At 37.9% G+C, this 19,066-nt stretch overlaps 1 protein-coding gene across 6 annotated transcripts in view; it reads right to left on the bottom strand.

The window, feature by feature from the left end:
* Window positions 1-19,066, bottom strand: part of LOC132682464 (histone-lysine N-methyltransferase SETDB2-like) — an 89,070-nt gene that overhangs the window by 45,994 nt on the left and 24,010 nt on the right. For 5 of the 6 annotated variants that reach the window (XM_060637908.3, XM_060637905.3, XM_060637907.3 and 2 more), the window contains 2 exons: window positions 14,992-15,555; window positions 528-644 (listed from right to left, as the gene is read on the bottom strand). In XM_060637908.3, coding sequence (XP_060493891.3) covers window positions 528-644; window positions 14,992-15,555 — 681 coding nt within the window. The remainder of the gene's footprint in view (window positions 1-527; window positions 645-14,991; window positions 15,556-19,066) is intronic. The other variant, XM_060637910.3, reaches the window with a different exon arrangement.

Genomic DNA, 19,066 nt, shown 5'->3' with positions numbered 1-19,066 from the left:
TTCAATTTTCCATTTTTAAAAGTGGGGATATATGATAGTACCTGTCTTATAGGGCTGTTTCATCATTTAATGGGTATTTACAAGGTGCTTAAGGCAATGTCTGGCACATAATAAATGTTAGCTTTTAAAAAACTGTCTAGAAATGTCTGGGAAGGGAATGTCTAGGAAGAAAGATTTTCTGTTTCTATGTATTTTTTAATAACATCATTCTTGAAAGTTTGAAAACTCCCAATTTTTAAATGAGCTTTGTAAGCTATACTTCTTAATGAAGAAATGGCTGCCCAAAGCAGGCTAACCCTAGAGGGGAACAGCCACCTCAAAGCAAACATTTAAGTATATTCTGTGTGGTACATGAGTGTTCTCTGCCTTCCATTTCCAAGAATATATAAATTTTTTATTCCTTAATATATAGATTTCTGCTATAAAAATTAATATTTAATGATATCTATAAGACTATAGACCACAATAGTAAAGTACCCACCTTCAAAAATACAAACACCCTGCAACAAATCCTCAAGGTATCTTACCCAGTAGGTATTTGTCTCTGTAGTCTTTTATATTTATATCCAGTGGTTATTTTATTACTCGATAAGGGGCAAGTCTTGGCATTCCTTGCTGTCAACTGAAGACATGCACATTTTGTTCTAAAAGGAAGGCAATGGATGGAGAAGTTAGAATAAAAAAGCACCAACTTGAGTAATGAGAGTCTTCTTAAAAGTGTAAATGATAGGGGTGCTGTGGTGGCTCAGTCAGTTGAGTGTCTAACTCTTGGTTTTAGCTCAGGTCATGATATCACGGTTCATGAGCAAGCCCCACATGGGGCTCTGTGCTGACAGTGCAGAGCCTGCTTGGGATTCTGTCTCCTTCTCTCTCTGCCCCTCCCCTGCTTGTGATCTCTCTCAAAAATAAACAAACATTAAAAACTGTAAATGACAGTAAAGGATGTAATTGTATTTAGAATAGTCATTTGGCTCATGGACAGCTGGACTTTTTCCCTAAACAGATTTCTTTAAAAGACAAAAACTAAGAGGAATTTATAAATAATTCTAAATAATATAAATAATTCTAAACTACCCTATCCCTGTATTTGTTCATGAAATACATACTTAACTATATGAGTTTTAGTTTTTTGTTTTTTTTTAATGTTTATTTATTTTTGAGACAGAGAGAGACAGAGCATGAATGGGGGAGGGTCAGAGAGAGGGAGACACAGAATGTGAAACAGGCTCCAGGCTCTGAGCTGTCAGCACAGAGCCTGACGCGGGGCTCGAACTCACGGACTGCGAGACTGTGACCTGAGCTGAAGTCGGCTGCTTAACCGACTGAGCCACCCAGGCACCCCATAGTTTTAGTTTTTTTAAATGAATTCCTTTCATTTCCTATTCAGCAGAAGCTAGTTTGTGAAAATTCTCCTAGCTCCCCTCTCCTACAATGGATAAACTTATGTGCGAAAGGGCATAGGTAGTTTTGCAGACATCTTAAATTATCTCTCCCTCGAATTACATGAAAACAATTGGGGAGATTGATGCTGGCCATCTGGCTACTACAATCTGCTTTTCATAATGTTGCTAAAGCAGACGACATACAACCATAGATTTCTCTCATGCAAGATGGCAATGTAGAAAGACCTCCTCCATAGACACACCAGATCTACCTATTTGTAAAGCAATGCTTCGGGAAGAACTGAAGGCTGACTGAACAGCTTCTTCACAACAAAAGATAGACCATGTACAGAATGGCAAAAGAGACAGAGACACTGTAATGAAGGGAACCCCCACCACCTCTGACACTGCAAACTGCAGTGGGGAAGGACTGGTGAGCAGATTTATCTGCCCTGGGGCACAGAAAAAAAGAAAGGACAACTAGAATACAAAGGAACTGGCCTTAGAACCCTGTTGATTGGCAGGGGAGCTGCTGCAACTCTCTGAGTTAGAGGGGCTGGCAAGTGCCCCATTTTACAGTTCCTCTGCACCTTAATAGCACAGATGAGAGTACAGTCTGGGAGCCCTAATTGGACTATCACCATACCAAGCCTCAGACGCCTTGAAGCACAGAAAAAAAGCTGCATTTTCAAAGAACAACTAGGACATAAAAGACTCAGCCCTAAAACTATGCAAAATGGCAGGGAAGCTGCTGAAACCCTCTCAGAGTCAGAGAGGCTGGTGAACACCACAGGTGATATTCCCCCTCCACCCTGACAGTGCAGACAGGACAAGGGTCCAGGTACCTTAGCGGACCTACCACTGCAGTGAGCCCTGGGACCCTACCCCACACCAGCCCTAGCCATCCCATTAAAGCGGCCCCAGTGCAGCACACACCAGATACCTCTGGTCAGCTTTCACTATAGCTGCAGACATCTCTTCAAGGTGACACAGGTGCAAAGTACCCTGGAAGACTCAAGGCTCACACTACTCTGGCTTCAGATGACATGTTAGCATATCCCTGGTACACAGTATCCTAGGACCTCCTGACCCATTTCCTGACTCAGCCCTAGCCCCCCCCGAATAAAGAACTATGGGACCTTTGGCCTAACACCCATTTAAGCTTCAGCTGTCTTCCCAAGGTACCCTCTCTGTGAAGAACCCTGGGACCATCCCAGACAATGTCCACTTCAGCATCAGCTGTCTGGCCAATGTGCAATCTATGCTGAGAGCCCTAGGACTGTTCCATCCCACACCAACTTCATCTCCAGGCATCCCACCAGGACAGTGTCAGCATGGAGTCCTCTGTCCCACAACCCACAAGAGCCACAGATCCAGCCAGTCAAAGTCACTTAGGCACACAGTCTCCACAGACACAATCACACACAAGATCATTACTTCCTGTTTAGGAGAAGTTAACGATTATACCTAATTCAACAAAAACAAAGACAGAAAGTCAAGTAAAATGAGGAGACAGGAATATGCTCCAAACAAAAAAACTACACAAAACCTCAGAAAATAAGCTAAATGAAATGGAGATAAACAATATGCTTGATAGAGAGTTCACAGTAATGATCATGAAGACATTTACCAAACTGTAGAAAAGATTGGATGAACTCAGTGAAAACTTCAACAAAGAAGATAGAAAATATGAAAAAGAACCAATCAGAGTTGATGACTATAACTGAAATGAAAAATATACTAGAGGGAATCAACAGATTCAAGGATGCAGAAGAACATATTAGCAATCTGAAAGACTGGGTAATAGAGTACCCAAGCTGAATAATGATAAGAAAACACAAGTTAAAAAAAAAATGAGGATAGGTTAAGGGATCTCTTGGACAATATCAAGTGAGCAAATGTTTGCATTACAGGGGTCCTGGAAGTAGAAGAGAGAGATAAAGGGGCAGAAAACTTATTTGAAGAAATAATAGCTGAATATTTCCCTAACCCAGGAAAGAAACAGACATCCAGGTTCAGGAAGCACAGAAAGTTTCAAACAAGATGAATCCACAGAGGTCCACACCATGATACATAATAATTAAAACGTTAAAGATTAAAGACAAGGATAGAATTTTAAAAGCAGCAAAAGAGAAGCAACTAGTAACATTTAAGGACAAACCCATAAAGCTATCAGCTGGTTTTTCAGCATAAACTTTGTAGGCCAGAAGGGAGTGGGCATGATATATTCAAACTACTGAAAGGAAAAAAAAAAAATCTACCACCAAGAATATTCTATTTGGCAAGATTATCATTCATAATTCAAGGAGACATAAAGACTTTCCCAGACAAACAAGTTAAAAGGTTCATCATTACCAGATTGTCCTTACAAGAAATGTTAAAGTAGAACACAAAAGGCCATAATTAGAAGAAAATTATGAAAGGGAAGAGGACTCACAAAATAAAAAGATATAAAATATGACAATATAGATATAACATGTGGGAGGGGGGAGTTAAAATGAAGAAGTTCCTTTAGACTGTGTTTAACCTTAAGTGACCATCAGCTTAATACAGACTACTCTATACTTAGGATGTTATATATAAACCTCACAGTAACCAAAAACCTGTAATAGAGATACAAAAGAAAGCCAAGCCTAATACTAAAGAAAGTAATCAATCTTAAGGAATGAGAACAAGAGAAGAAAGGAATGGAGAACTACAGATATGTCCAGAAAACAATTAACAAAATGGCAATCAGCACACACTTATCAATAATTATGTTAAATGTAAATGGACTAAATGCTTCAATCAAAAGACATAGGGTGACAGAATGGATTTAAAAACAAAAACAAAGACTCATCTATGTGCTGCTTACAAGAGACTCTCTTCAGACCTAAAGACACAGACTGAAAGTGAAAAGATGGGAAATGATATTCCATGCAAATGGAAGTGGGAAAAAAAAACCTGTGGTAGCAGTATTATATTGGACAAAATGGACTTCAAAACAAAGATTGTAACAAGACACAAAAAAGGGCAATATATAATGATACAGGGATCAATCCAAAGACAGGATACAGCATTGTAAATATTTAAGCACTCAACATGGCAGCCCCTAAATGCATAAGACAAGTTTTAACAGACATAAAGGGAGAAACTGACAGTAATACAATAATAGTAGGGGACTTTAATATCCTACTTACATCAGTGAACAGATCATCCAGGCAGAAAGTCAATAAGAAAACTGTCTTTTTTTTTTTTTAAATTTTTTTAACGTTTTATTCATTTTTGAGACAGAGAGAGACAGAGCATGAACGGGGGAGGGGCAGAGAGAGAGGGAGACACAGAATCTGAAGCAGGCTCCAGACTGAGCCATCAGCCCAGAGCCCGACGCGGGGCTCGAACTCACGGACCGCGAGATCGTGACCTGAGCCAAAGTCGGACGCCCAACCGACTGAGCCACCCAGGCGCCCCAAGAAAACTGTCTTTCAATAACACCAGACGAGATGGACTTAAGGGATATACATATACAGAACATTCAAGCCAAATACAACAGAATACACATTCTTTCCAAGTGCACACAGAACATTCTATAGGATAGATCACATATCCCAATAAACAAGTCTCAATAAATTTAAGAAGACTGAAATCCTATCAAACATCTTTTCTGACCACAATGGAATGAAATTAGAAATCAATTACAAAAAAAAAAAAGTGGAGAAACCATAAACATGTAGAGGCTAAACAATATGCTACTCAACAAGCAATGGCTCAATGAAAAACTCAAAGAAAAAATTTAAAAATACCTGCAAACAAATGAAACCCACTGGTCCAAAATCTTTGGGATGCAGCAAAAGAAATTTTAAAAGAGAAATGTATAGTGATCTCAAGAAACAAGAAAAATCTCAAACAATTTAAACTTACACCTCTAGAAATTAGAAAAAGAAGAACAAGACCCAAAATTAGTAGCAAATAATAAAGAATAGGGCAGAAATAAATGTAAAAGAGACTAAGAAAAAAAAATAGACAAGATCAATGAAACCAAGAGCTGAATCTTTGAAAAGAAAAACAAAATTGATAAACCTTTAGCCAGATTCATCATGAACAAAAAGAGGATCCAAATAAATAAAATCAGAAATGAAAGGGGTGAAGTAACAACTGACACGACAGAAATACAAAGGATGATAATAGATAAGAGACCACTATGAAAAATTACATGTCAACAAGTTAACAACCTAGAAGAAATGGGTAAGTTCACAGAAACATATAATTTTCCAAAACTATATCAAGAAAAAGAAAATCGGAATAGTCTGGTTACTAGTAACCAAACTAAACTGGAAATAAAAAAACTCCATTTAAAGAAGAGTTAATACATATTCTCAAACTATTCTAAAAAACAGAAGGGAAAGGAAAACTTCCAAATACATTCTATGAGGCCAGCATTATCTTGATACAAAAACCGAATAAGTATATTACAAAAAACTGAAACTGCAGGCCAAGATTCCTGATGCAAAAATCCTCAACAAAAGATTAGCAAACCAAATTCAACAATACATTAAAAAGATCATTTACTGTGATCAAGTGGGATTTATTCCTGGGATGCAAAGATGGTTCAATATATGCAAATAAATCAACATGATACTCAACATTAACAAAAGGATAAAAATCATAGATAGGATCATCTCAGTAGATTCACAAAAAGCATTTGACAAAATTCAACATTGTTCATGATAAAAAAAACTCTCAACAAAGTGGGATTAGAAGGAACATACCTCAACATAACAAAGGCCATAAATGACAAACTCAGAGCTAATATCATACTCAGTGGTGAAACCTGAGAGCTTTTCCTCTAAGATCAGGAATAAGACCAGGATGTCCACTCCCACGACTTTTATTCAACATAATACAGGAAGTCCTAGCCACAGCAATCAGACAAGAAAAAGAAATAAGAGGCATCCAAATTAGTAAGAAAGAAATAAAATTGTCACTATTTGCAGATGACATGATACTACATACAGAAAACCCTAAAGACTCCACCAAAAAAACTACTAGAACTGATAAATGAATTCAGTAAAATCAGAGGATACAAAATCGATGTACAGAAATCCATTGCATTTCTCTACATTAACTAATACAAAGAGAAATTAAGAAAGCAATCTCATTTACAATTGTACCAAAATAGGGATGCCTGGGTGGCTCAGTTGGTTAAGCATCTGTCTTTGGCTCAGGTCATGATCTCGTGATTTGTGAGTTTGAGCCCTGTGTCAGTCTCTGTGCTGACAGTTTAGAGCCTGGAGCCTGCTTCATATTCTGTGTCTCCCTCTCTCTGTGCCCCTCCCTCTTCCTCTCTGAGATAATAAACATTAAAAAAAAATTGTACCAAAATAATAAAATACCTAAGAATAAACTTAACCAAGGTGGGGGCGGGGGGTGCCTGGGTGGCTCAGTTGGTTAAATGTCTGACTTCAGCTCTGGTCATGATTTCACAGTTTGTGAGTTTAAGCCCTGCATTGGGTTCTGTGCCGACAGCTGTGCGGACAGCCTGCTTCAGATTCTGTGTCTCCCTCTCTCTCTCTGCCCCTCTTCTGCTTGCACCCTCTCTCTTTCAAAAGTAAATAAACATTAAACAAATTTTTTAAATGGGGTGCCTGAGTGGCTCAGTCAGTTAAGCATTCAAATTTGGCTCAGGTCATGATCTCCCAGTTGGTGGGTTCGAGCCCCGCATCGGGCTCTGTGCTGACAGCTGAGAGCCTGGAGCCTGCTTCGGATCCTGTGTCTCCTTCTCTCTCTGCCCCTCCCCTGCTCACACTCTTTCTCTCCCAAAAATAAACATTAAAAAAATTTTTTTAAAAACTTAACCAAAGTGAAAAACCTGTACTCTGAAAACGACGGATGAAAGAAATCAAAGACAAATGGAAAGATATTCCATGCTCATGGATTGGAAGAATATTGTTAAAATGTCTATACTACCCAAAGCAATCTACAGATTTAATGCAATCCCTGTTAAAATATCAACAGCATTCTTCACAGAACTAGAATAATCCTAAAATTTGTATGGAACCACACCCACACACCCACACACCCACACACACACACCAAAAAGCCAAAACAATCTTGAAAAAGAAAAACAAAGCTGGAAGCATCACAATTCCAGATTTTAAGTTATACTACAAAGCCGTAGTAACCAAAATAGTATGGTACTGGCACAAAAACAGACACACAGGTCAAAAGAACAGGATAGAAAGCCCTGAAACAAACCCATGATTATATGGTCAATTAACATGACAAAAGAGGCAAGAACATGCAATGGGAAAAAGACACTCTTTTCAACAAATAGTGTTGAGAAAACATGATAGCTACATGCAAAAGAATAAGACTGGACCACTTTCTCACATCATACATAAAAAAATAAAATCAAAATGGATTAAGGACCTAAATATGAGACCTGAAACCAAAAAAGTCTTAGAAGAGAGCACAGGCAGCAATTTCTCTGACATCAGTTGAAGCAATATTTTTCTATATATGCCTCCTAAGGCAAGAGAAATAAAAGCAAAAATAAACTATTGGGACTGCATCAAAATAAAAAGCTTCTATACAACAATGGAAACCATCAAGAAAACTAAAAGACAACCTATTGAATGAGAGAAGGTATTTGCACATGACATTATCTGATAAGGGGTTAGTATCCCCAATATATAAGAACTTACACAACTTAACACCCAAAGGACAAACGATCCAATTAAGAAATGGGCAGAAGATATGAACAGAGTTTCTCCAAAGAAGACATATGGCTAACAGACACATGAAAAGATGCTCAACATTACTCATCATCAGGGAAATGCATATCAAAACTACAGTAAGATATCATCTCACACCTTTCAAAATGGCTAAAATCAAAAACACAAGAAACAAGTTTTGGTGAAGATGTGGAGAAAAACGAACTCTCCTATACTGTTGATGTGAATGCACACTGGTGCAGCCACTGTGGAAAACCATATGGATGTTCTTCAGAAAGTTAAAAACTATGATCCAGTAATCGCAGTACTAGGTATTTACCCAAATAATAATAATAATAAAAATACTAATTCAAAAGGATATATGCACCCCTATGTTTATTACACCATTATATACAATAGCCAAATTATGGAAGCAGCCTAAGTGTCCACCAATAGATGAATGGATATAGAAGAGATGGTATACATATATATATGTGTCTGTGTGTGTGTGTATATATATATATATATATATATATGTGTGTGTGTATATATATATATATATATATATATATGTAATAGAATATTTTTCAGACATAAATACAAATGAAATCTTGCCATTTGCAACAACATGGATGGAGTTTGAGAGTATAATGCTAAGTGAGATAAGTCAGTTAGGTAAAGACAAATACCATATGATTTCAGTCATATGTGGAATTTAAGAAACAAAGTAAATGAGCAAAGGAATAAAAAAAAAAAGAGAGAGATGGGGTGCCTGGGTGGCTCAGTCAGTTAAGCACCTGATGCTTGGTTTTGGCTCAGGTCATGATCTCACCGTTAGTGGGTTTGAGGTGTGCATCAGGCTCTGTGCTGACAGCATGGAGCCTGCTTGGGATTCTCCTTCTGCCTCTCTCCCTCTCTGCCTTTCCCCCACTCACGTGTGCATGCACTCTCTATCTCTCAAAATAAATAAATAAAACTTAGCAGAGAGAGAGAGAGAAAAATCAAGAAACAAACTCTTAACTATAGAGAACAAACTGATGGTTATCAGAGGGGAGGTGGGTGGAGGAATAGGTTAAATAGCTGATGGGGATTAAGAGCACACATATCATGGGGTGCCTGGGTGGCTCAGTCGGTTAAGCGTCCGACTTCGGCTCAGGTCATGATCTCTCAGTTTGTGGGTTCGAGCCCCGCATCAGGCTCTGTGCTGACAGCTCAGAGCCTGGAGCCTGTTTCATATTCTGTGTCTCCCTCTCTCTGACCCACCCCTGTTCATGCTCTGTCTCTCTCTGTCTCAAAAATCAATAAACGTTAAAAAAAAAAATTAAAAAAAAAAAAGAGAACACGTATCATGATGAGCACTGAGTAATGTATAGAACTGTTGAATCGTTATAATGTACACCTCAAACTAACACTGTATGTTAAGTACATTGGAATTAAAATAAAAATCTTAATAAAAAATTAAAATTAAAATGCAAGACAAAAAGCCCCAGAAATCTGTTGCATTTCTACACACTATTAACAAAGTAGTAGAAAGAGAAATTAAGAAAAAAACAATCCCATTTATAATTGCACCAAAAGGAATAAAATATCTAGGAATAAGCTTAAGAGGGGGCGCCTGGGTGGCTCAGTCGGTTAAGTGTCCGACTTCAGCTCAGGTCATGATCTCGCGGTTCGTGAGTTCAAGCCCCACGTCAGGCTCTGTGCTGATGGCTCAGAGCCTGGAGCCTGTTTCAGATTCTGTGTCTCCCTCTCTCTCTGACCCTCCCCCGTTCATGCTCTGTCTCTCTCTGTCTCAAAAATAAATAAACGTTAAAAAAAAAAAAAAAACTTAAGAGATAAAAATCCTATATTCTGAAAACTATAAAACACTCATGAAAGAAACTGAAGAGGACAAAAACAAATGGAAAGATATTCCATATCCATGGACTGGAAGAATTAATATTGTTAAAATGTCCACATTACTCAAAGCAATCAATCTACAGATTCAATGCAATCCCTTTCAAAATACCAATAGTATCTTTCACATAGACAGAACAAATAATACTAGAAGTTGTATGAAACCACAAAAGACTCTAAATATCCAAAGCAATCTTGGGAAAGAAGAAAAAAGCTGGAGGTAACCCAATCTCAGATACCAAGATATACTACAAAGTTATAATAATCAAAATAGTATGGTACTGGCAAAAAAATAGACACTTAGATCAATGGAATAGATACAGAGCCCAGAAACAGATGTGCATTCACATGGTCAGTTAATCTTCAACAAAGGAGGCAAGAATATACTATGGGGGAAAGACAGTCTCTGCAATAAATGGTGCTGGGAAAACTGGACAGCTACATGGAAAAGAATGAAACTGGACCACTTCCCTACACCATACACAAAAATGAACTAAAAATGGGTTAAAGACCTAAATGTGAGAACTGAAACAATACAACTCCTAGAAGAAAAACATAGGCAGCCACTTCTTTGACATTGGCTGTAGAAACATTTTTCTAGATATGGCTCTTGAGGTAAAGGAATCAAAAGCAAAAATAAACTATTGGGACTACACCAAAACAAAAAGCTTTTGCACAGCATGGGAAACCATCAACAAAATGAAAAGGAACCTACTCAATGGGAGAACATATTTGTAAATGACATACCTAATAAGGGGTTAATATCCAAAATAGGCAAAAAACCTCACACAACTCAAAACCAAAAAACCAAATAATCTGATTAAAGAATAGGCAGAGGACCTGAATAGACATTTTTCCAAAGAAGACATACAGATGACCAACAGATGCATGAAAAGATGTTCAACATCACTAAGTATCAGGAAAATGAAAACCAAAACCACAATGAAAACAAACAAACAAAAACCACAGTGAGATACATCACTTCACACCTATCAGAATGTCTATGACCCCACAGAAATAACAGGTGTTGGTCAGGATGTAGAGAAAAACACTATATACACTGTATATATCATCTCTAAAACATTACATTTAAAAACTAAACTTTCAAAAGATTTGGTGCTACATCCTCTATACTTTTAAGTACATATATACCTACAAACAATATATTATACTGTTTTTAAAAATTCACTACAGTTATTATCCTACAACTTGCCTTTTTCATTCAAAATAGTGTTTTTGAGATTCATTTGTGTTATATACAAATGTAGTTAATTCCTTCTAATTTTCAGACAGCATTTAGACAAGCAATTAAGTTGCTTAGTATATAACAAAGTTGCTTCTAGCTTTCAATATTACGAACAATACTGCAGTGAACAGCTTATTCTTCTGCTTATGTGTAAGCACCTCTAGAATAGTATCTCTCAAATATTTTTGACTATGACCCACAGTAAAATACATGTTCTTCATGATCCTTTACAGGCATACATACTTCTCTGTGTATGTGTATAAACTGACACAGTGGCATGAAACTTTATCCTATGTATGATGCACTTGGTTTTTTTTTTTTTTTTCTTTTTAAAGATTTTAAGTAATCTGTAAACCCAACGCAGGGCTCAAACTTAACAACTCCAAGATCAAGAGTCATGCTCTACCAAATGAGTCAGTCAGGTGTCCCTTGGGTATTTTTATTTAATTTAAAAATGCTATTTACAACCGCTTTAATGATTTTACATCCCACTAAATCTGTAGGTTGGAAAACAATACTCTAGATATACTTAAAAGTACTATTGCTGGAAAGAACATATGCATATCTTCAATTGCTATGTAATTGTTTGAACAACCCCTTGTAAAAAAACTGGTCTGGCTTTGTACAGTATTCTAGTTTTACAGTTATTCTCCTTTGGGATTTTAAGCTAACATGCCTGTTTGTGTCTTCCTTTACTTCTGATGAGACGTGTGCTGTCAATCTTTTTTTCTGATAGTGTTTGAGATTTATTTGTACCTTAGAAACCTTTTAAGTTGCATCATGATGTATTTAGGTGTACATTTATCTTATTTTCCCTTCGTAGTACATTGTAGGCTTTTTTCACTCTGAGGACTGGCCTTTCTTCAGTTCTGGAAAACTTTCAGCTACCATCTCTTTAAATGTTGCTTTCTTCTTCTTCTCAGATATACTGGAGTTTCTCATTTTATCCTCCATAGTTTTTAATCTGTAAATTATCTTCCCCATGTCTTTATCTGTTTGTATTCTGGGAGAGCTCTTTCATTTTGCCTTGTAATTTACTAATGCTCTCTCCAGCTATATGAACTCTACCATTGAGTGTGTCTAGTTAGGGTGTTTTTTTTTTTTTTTTTTTTTTTAATGTTTATTTATTTTTGAGAGAGAGGGTGAGACCCAGAGTGCAAGCAGGGAGGGACAGAGACAGAGGGAGACACAGAATCTGAAGCAGGCTCCAGGCTCTGAGCTGTCAGCACAGAGCCCAAAATGCGGCTTAAACTCAGGAACTGCTAGATCATGACCTTGAGCTGAAGTCGGATGCTTAACTGACTGAGCCATTCAGGTGCCCCAATCTATTTAGTTTTTAATTTCATTGACCCCATGTTTTATTTCCCACATTTCCATTTTTTTTCCTGTATATACATATATATATATTTTTTTTCTCCCCCAATCTCCTTTTCTTGATGGATACTAACATTTTAATCTCTGTGAACATTTTAAACATACCTATTTTAAAGTCTCTTTTATTTTTTTAAATTTTTTAAACGTTTTATTTATTTTTGAGACGGGGAGAGACAGAGCATGAACAGGGGAGGGTCAGAGAGAGGGAGACACAGAATCTGAAACAGGCTCCAGGCTCTGAGCTGTCAGCATAGAGCGCGATGCGGGGCTCGAACTCACGGACTGTGAGATCATGACCTGAGCCGAAGTCGGCCGCTTAACCGACTAAGCCACCCAGGCGCCCCTTTTAAAGTCTCTTTTAATCAGATTCTGCATTTATCTCTGATTCTTCAGGTGTGAATTCTCTCATTTGTTGAGATTCACACTGTCTTTATGGTCCTAAACATCTCTGTATGCTCTGTATGAAATCATACCTTGGGGTACCTGAATGGCTCAGTCGGCTAAGCGTCTGACTTCGGCTCAGGTCATGATCTCACAGCTCGTGAGTTCAAGCCCTGCATCGGGCTCTGTGCTGACAGCTCAGAGCCTGGAGCCTGCTTTGGATTCTGTGTCTCCCCTCTCTCTCCTCCCTTCCTCTACTCGTATGCTCTCTCAAAAATAAATATTAAAAAATTAAAAAAAGAAATCATACCTTTCCATAAGGTTTACTCCTGGGTACTCCTTTATGTTGACTCCTTTCCCTGTTGCTCTGGCTATGACTATGGGTTTCATTGCTCTGCAACCAGTTATTGTTAATCTCATTCTAGGCTTTGTGAGATAATTAGCCTGTTCCCAGTCCTGTAGAGGTCCCTGTTTCCATTCCCAGGAGAACTCAGTGCCCACTCAATGCCATGCATGGGACATGTTTAATTCCCATTCCTGTAAGAGTTAGAAACCCTGGCCACAGTGCTTGTGTCCATTTCCAGATCCCAATGGGTTTCAGCCTTTGCTTTTGTGATTTCTCCTATAATTTCTGGCCAATAGATGCAAATATGTATACTGGTGGCACATTTTATATAAAGATTAGTGTCCATGGTATTAAAGCAAAAATTGCATATAGCCAAGATTCTTTTAAAAAATCTCAAAAACTGACCATTAGGTAACAGTGTCCAATAGTTTTTGTTTTTTTTTTTTGTCTCCAGCACTGAGAGATTGGGGCTTGGCCACATGTAGTTAGATTATACTTAGAGGCAACGTTAAGACAAAAAAACAACAACTTATTTTTAAACAAAATAAAACCTGGCACTGTAAGAGATTTCTCTCTCTAAAGAGATTTCTCTTTAGGCCTCTATGACAGGCCTAAAAAACTGAGCCAAACTGAGGTAACAGCAAATTCATGTATCTCATCTCACACTTCAACTAACAGAGAAAACGGTGAAACTACTATCTTTACTATTTAAATTATTTATTTCTCTCTCTCTTCTTCTTTTGCCAAGTACAGGTAGCTAAATTTGCATTAAATTAAATATGTATAATGCAACTCCACTCTATATATGCCTACCTACAAACACATGTATCTTACATTCCTTTAAAACAAAATTTTCAAATTCCTAATATATTGGAATATGTTTTAATTTTTTAATGGAATGCCAATGTTATGAGAATACTAATTATAACTATTTATAAGGGGTGCCTGGGTGGCTCAGTCGGTTGGGCAAATGACTTTGGCTCGGGTCATGATCTCACGGTTTGTGGGTTTGAGCCCCACATCGGGCTCTGTGCTGACAGCTGGGAGCCTGGAGCCTGCTTCGGATTCTTTGTCTCCCTCTCTCTGTCCCTCCCCCACTTGTGCTCTGTCTCTCTCTCTCAAAAATAAGTAAAATGTAAAAAAAAAAAAAAAAAAATTTAATAAAAAAATAAGTGTTTATAAAAAAGCAGCAAAGAAATATCTGTAAAAGTAAAATAAGACATAAAACATAATGATTAACAGCATGGGTTCCAATCCTGGCTTTTCAATTTGTTTGCACTATGATCTTAAAATTGGCTTCTCAACTTCCTCATTTGTAACACAGAAGTAACATTACCTACCTCAGAAGGTGTGTGAGGATTAAATAAAAAAGTGTATGTAAAGTGCTCGTCACAGTGTATGGCACTGTTACATGGCATTAGCTGGACTTGCTGCTATAATGATTGTGGTACCAAATTACAGGAAATACTCATCCTTGGGAGAAAGAATTTTTAATTTACTATATTGTATTTGGCAAGCAGTTTTCTTTTCTATTGCTGGTAAGAGTGTATCTTTCCATTTTAGATTCTTGGTAAACAGAGTTTAGACAGACAGACAAACTGATACACAGCAGGACTTCTTGACAAGTACCCTACATTCAGAAGACGTTTGGAAATGCCATGTTTCTCTACTCACATGTCTATGCAGCCCTCAGAACAGTCACATGAATCAGTAAACATGTTGGAAAAGCTGTTTAGATAATATGCTCGTGGCCACATAGTCCTTCTGTACTTAAACTGTGGAAGCTTTCTATTGTCAATTTCATTACAGAAAGAAATGGGTACCGATTCCACTCCATTGCTAATATCCACATCAGAAACAATTTCTTCTTGTTTTGGGTAATTCCGAGTCAACTGAACATAGGTATTGAAAGAAAAGTTATCTGTAAATAAAAAGTTACACTCTGTCTCAAGCAGGTAACGAAAAACTTCCTCCACGTTTCGTAGACTCCTTCCACAAGGGGTTCTATAACTCACGTGGAGTGCTGAAGAATGAGAGTTTGTCTTTGCGTGTCGTCTTTGGAAGTGGCATTTGATTGGTAGCTGCAGAGGGTTTTCTCCCTTGAAGGTTAGTGGCATTTTCATCAGACAAGTTCTAGAGCAGTCATGACTTTGGTAACGTAAATTCAAAGATGATTTCTTTTCTGTAATGTATGCAGCTTTATTTTCCAAAGGAGGAATTTCCTTATTTTTTGTAGATCTGTTTAAAATTAATTATTCATTAGTATCTCAAATATATAGCACAATTCCCCATTTTTAAAAAACATTGTACACTAAGGTGCAATTAGTTCCTATTATCTTCTTTTTAGACATAATACAATAAGCCAGACTCTGAAATACACATTTTACTTATTATGTTCTGTAGCCATATAGAAGTTACACCTTAGGGATTTTTTTCCTTTGGACACCAAATACATGGTGTCTACCTCTTCAACTGGGTGTCTAACAATTCGGTCCAATTCTGACACTATCTATCTACTTGGAGGCAGCATCAGCTCCCAGGTGTTAAAGAGCTCAGTCCCACAAGACTGTCCCCACTTCAGATGCCAAACACAAGTTCCAGGCCACTCAAACTTTTGACCAACCCAGGGGTTTCCACATGCTTTCCTCAAGTTTGGTAATTTGCTAGAAAGACTCACTTTAATTACTATTACCAGTTTATAATAAGATACAACTCAGGGACAGCCAAATGTAAGAAGTGCATGAGGCAAAAAGTGGGAACTGGCACGGAGTGTTCCTACCCTCTCTGTGTGCACCACCCTCCCAGCACCTCAAAGCATTTACCAACCAGGAAAGCTTCCAGAACCCTGTCCATTTAGAGGTTTTTATGGAGACTTTATTATGTAAGCATGACTGATCAAATCATTTGCCAATGGAGATTATCTCAACCTCCAACCCTTCACCCCTCCCTGGAGGTTGGGAGGTAGGAGTGAAGGTTTCCAGCTTCTAATCATAATGTTTAGTCTTTGGTTGACTAGCCCCCACCCTGAGGCTACTCAGGAGCCCCTCATTAAGAGTCATTTCATTAGCATGCCAAAGACATTCATTCTTCAGCCGACTCCAAAGGTTTTAGAGTCTACACAGGATCAGAACAAACACCAAGTATCTTTCCTATTATACAATAACCTAATTTCAGAATATTCCAGAAAGTTTGATTACAGGTGTAACTCCGTGCTACAGTACCTATCAAATTTAGAGTTTATTTAGAGCATGTACTTTGAGGAATGTTACTTCTTCAGGCATGCTTGGGTTCGCTTGTAAGAAAACCGGTAAAGGCTAGCTAAAAAAATTATGAATTCATCAGGAATCCTTCAACAATTGTACCAGTTTTTTTCTGTAATATGTATTACACCTAGCATCATACTGACATATTTTAAAATAATCAACTGACATGAGAAAATGGAGAGGTTACTGAATTTAAGAAAAAAAATCTGTGAAAAGACTCCATGTATATGGAACTTGGGTTTTAATCTTTCTTCAGATACCTGAAGAAACTAAGTTTTGCTTTACATAGTATTTTCTATCTTTAGGTATCTGTTATTTATTATAAAAGTTATATAGGTATTTTAGAGATATTTTTACAATTACCATATAAAGCAGCACTATCCAATAAAACTTTCTGCATTGATGGAAATGTTTCATATCTGTGCTGTTCAATTTGGGAGCCCCACTAGCCACATGTGGCGAATTATTCAGCACTTTTAAATGTGGCTAGCATGACCAAAAAAATTTTTTTTAATTTTGATCAATTCAAATTTAATTTTAATTCAAATGATTCAAATTTAAATAGGCACATGTAACTAATGGCTACTTACTGAAAGCAGAGATATGAAGTTCCCCATCCCCTTTCTAGTTATATAGCAATCCTTTGCATAAATTCCACAATTTATTTAACTAGTCTTCTGTTGTTTCCAATCTTTTGCTATTACAAATCATTATGCGGTGAATAACCTTGTGCATAACAATTTCATACATGTAAAGATTACCACTTCAGAATACGTTTCCAGAAGGGGCAGTACTAGGTCACAGGGTAAATGAATTAGTAATTTGTAAAGATTGCCTAATTGTTCTCCATGGGGTCAGCCCTTTGAGCAATTTATGAGAGTACCTGCTTTTGCAGAGCCTTATCAGACAATGGCTCTTGATGCTTTGGGATTTCTGACAATCTAATAGATGAAAGGATGTGCTAGAATGTATTTTTTTTTTTTTTTTAATTTTTTTTTCAACGTTTTTTATTTATTTTTGGGACAGAGAGAGACAGAGCGTGAACGGGGGAGGGGCAGAGAGAGAGGGAGACACAGAATCGGAAACAGGTTCCAGGCTCCGAGCCATCAGCCCAGAGCCCGACGCGGGGCTTGAACTCACGGACCGCGAGATCGTGACCTGGCTGAAGTCGGACGCTTAACCGACTGCGCCACCCAGGCGCCCCTGTGCTAGAATGTATTTAATACAAACCTTTTAATGTAGAAAACATTTGTTTCCAATTTTCCTGTATGTTACTACTTTGATCAACATCCTCATACATAAATCCTTAATCAATTCCTGATTATTACCTTAGGGTACATTCCTTTAAGAAGAGTTATTAGGTAACTAGAATACACATTTTAAAATAACCTCTTATTAATAAAACTTGCAAACTTAGATAACTGTGTATTTTCTCATTAAAAAACCTGATACATTGGGGGAACCTGGGTGGCACAGTCAGTTAAGCTTCTGACTTTGGCTCAGGTCTTGATCTCGCAGTCCATGAATTTGAGCCTTGAGTCAGGCTCTGCGCTGACAGCTCAGAGCCTGGAGCCTGCTTCAGAATCTGTGTCTCCCTCTCTCTCTCTGCCCCTCCCCCACTTGTACTCTGTCTCTCTCTCTCTCTCTCAAAAATAAACATTAAAAATTAAAAAAAAAAAAACAACAACACAAACCTGATATATTGGATCCCCATATACTTGTAAGAACTGTAGAACTCTTAGCACATGATGCCTCCATCTAAACCTGTGCACTACCACAACAAAACTCCGCAAGGCTTCTAGCAGCATAAGACCAAGTCTCTGGGATGACCCAAATCCCCCGCAGTAACGTGCCTGCCTAAGAAAGCTCAAGGCTGTCAAGACAGTTCATGGTTTCTTGTAGCCAAAACCTGAAGATAAGCTCCTGACCTTCCTTCCTTAGAACAGTTACTAAAAAGGGGCTTACAATTGTGAATCTTTCTTCCATTCCTCTAAGATGTGTATTTATCTCCTACAACTCAAGAGTGCCTTGGGGCGCCTGGGTGGCCCAATCGGTTGAGCGTCCGACTTCAGCTCAGGTCGCGATCTCACCGTTGGTGAGTTTGAGCCCCGCGTCAGGCTCTGGGCTGATGGCTCAGAGCCTGGAGCCTGCTTCCGATTCTGTGTCTCCCTCTCTCTCTGCCCCTCCCCCATTCATGTTCTGTCTCTCTCTGTCTCAAAAATAAATAAACATAAAAAAAAAAAAAAAAAAAAAAAAAGAGTGCCTTTCTCAAGGTCCTGAAGGGCCTTCCTTTGAAAGTTAATCATCAGGAAGGGTAAGGCCTCTGTCTTCCAGTCTCTGTGGGAGGAGAGATCCTAACATTGATGATCCCAGCTAGGACACATAGCTGGCCTCATAAACATTCACACTGACTCTTTGTAATTTTTCACTTGGGTTCCTCTCTTCTTCTATCTCTACTCCCTCATTTGCCTTTAAAACACTAGTCA

The sequence above is a fragment of the Panthera onca genome, chromosome A1 (assembly GCF_046562875.1).
Source record: "Panthera onca isolate mPanOnc1 chromosome A1, mPanOnc1 haplotype 2, whole genome shotgun sequence".
Lineage (NCBI taxonomy): Eukaryota > Metazoa > Chordata > Mammalia > Carnivora > Felidae > Panthera > Panthera onca.
This window is presented reverse-complemented; position numbering and strand designations above follow the sequence as displayed.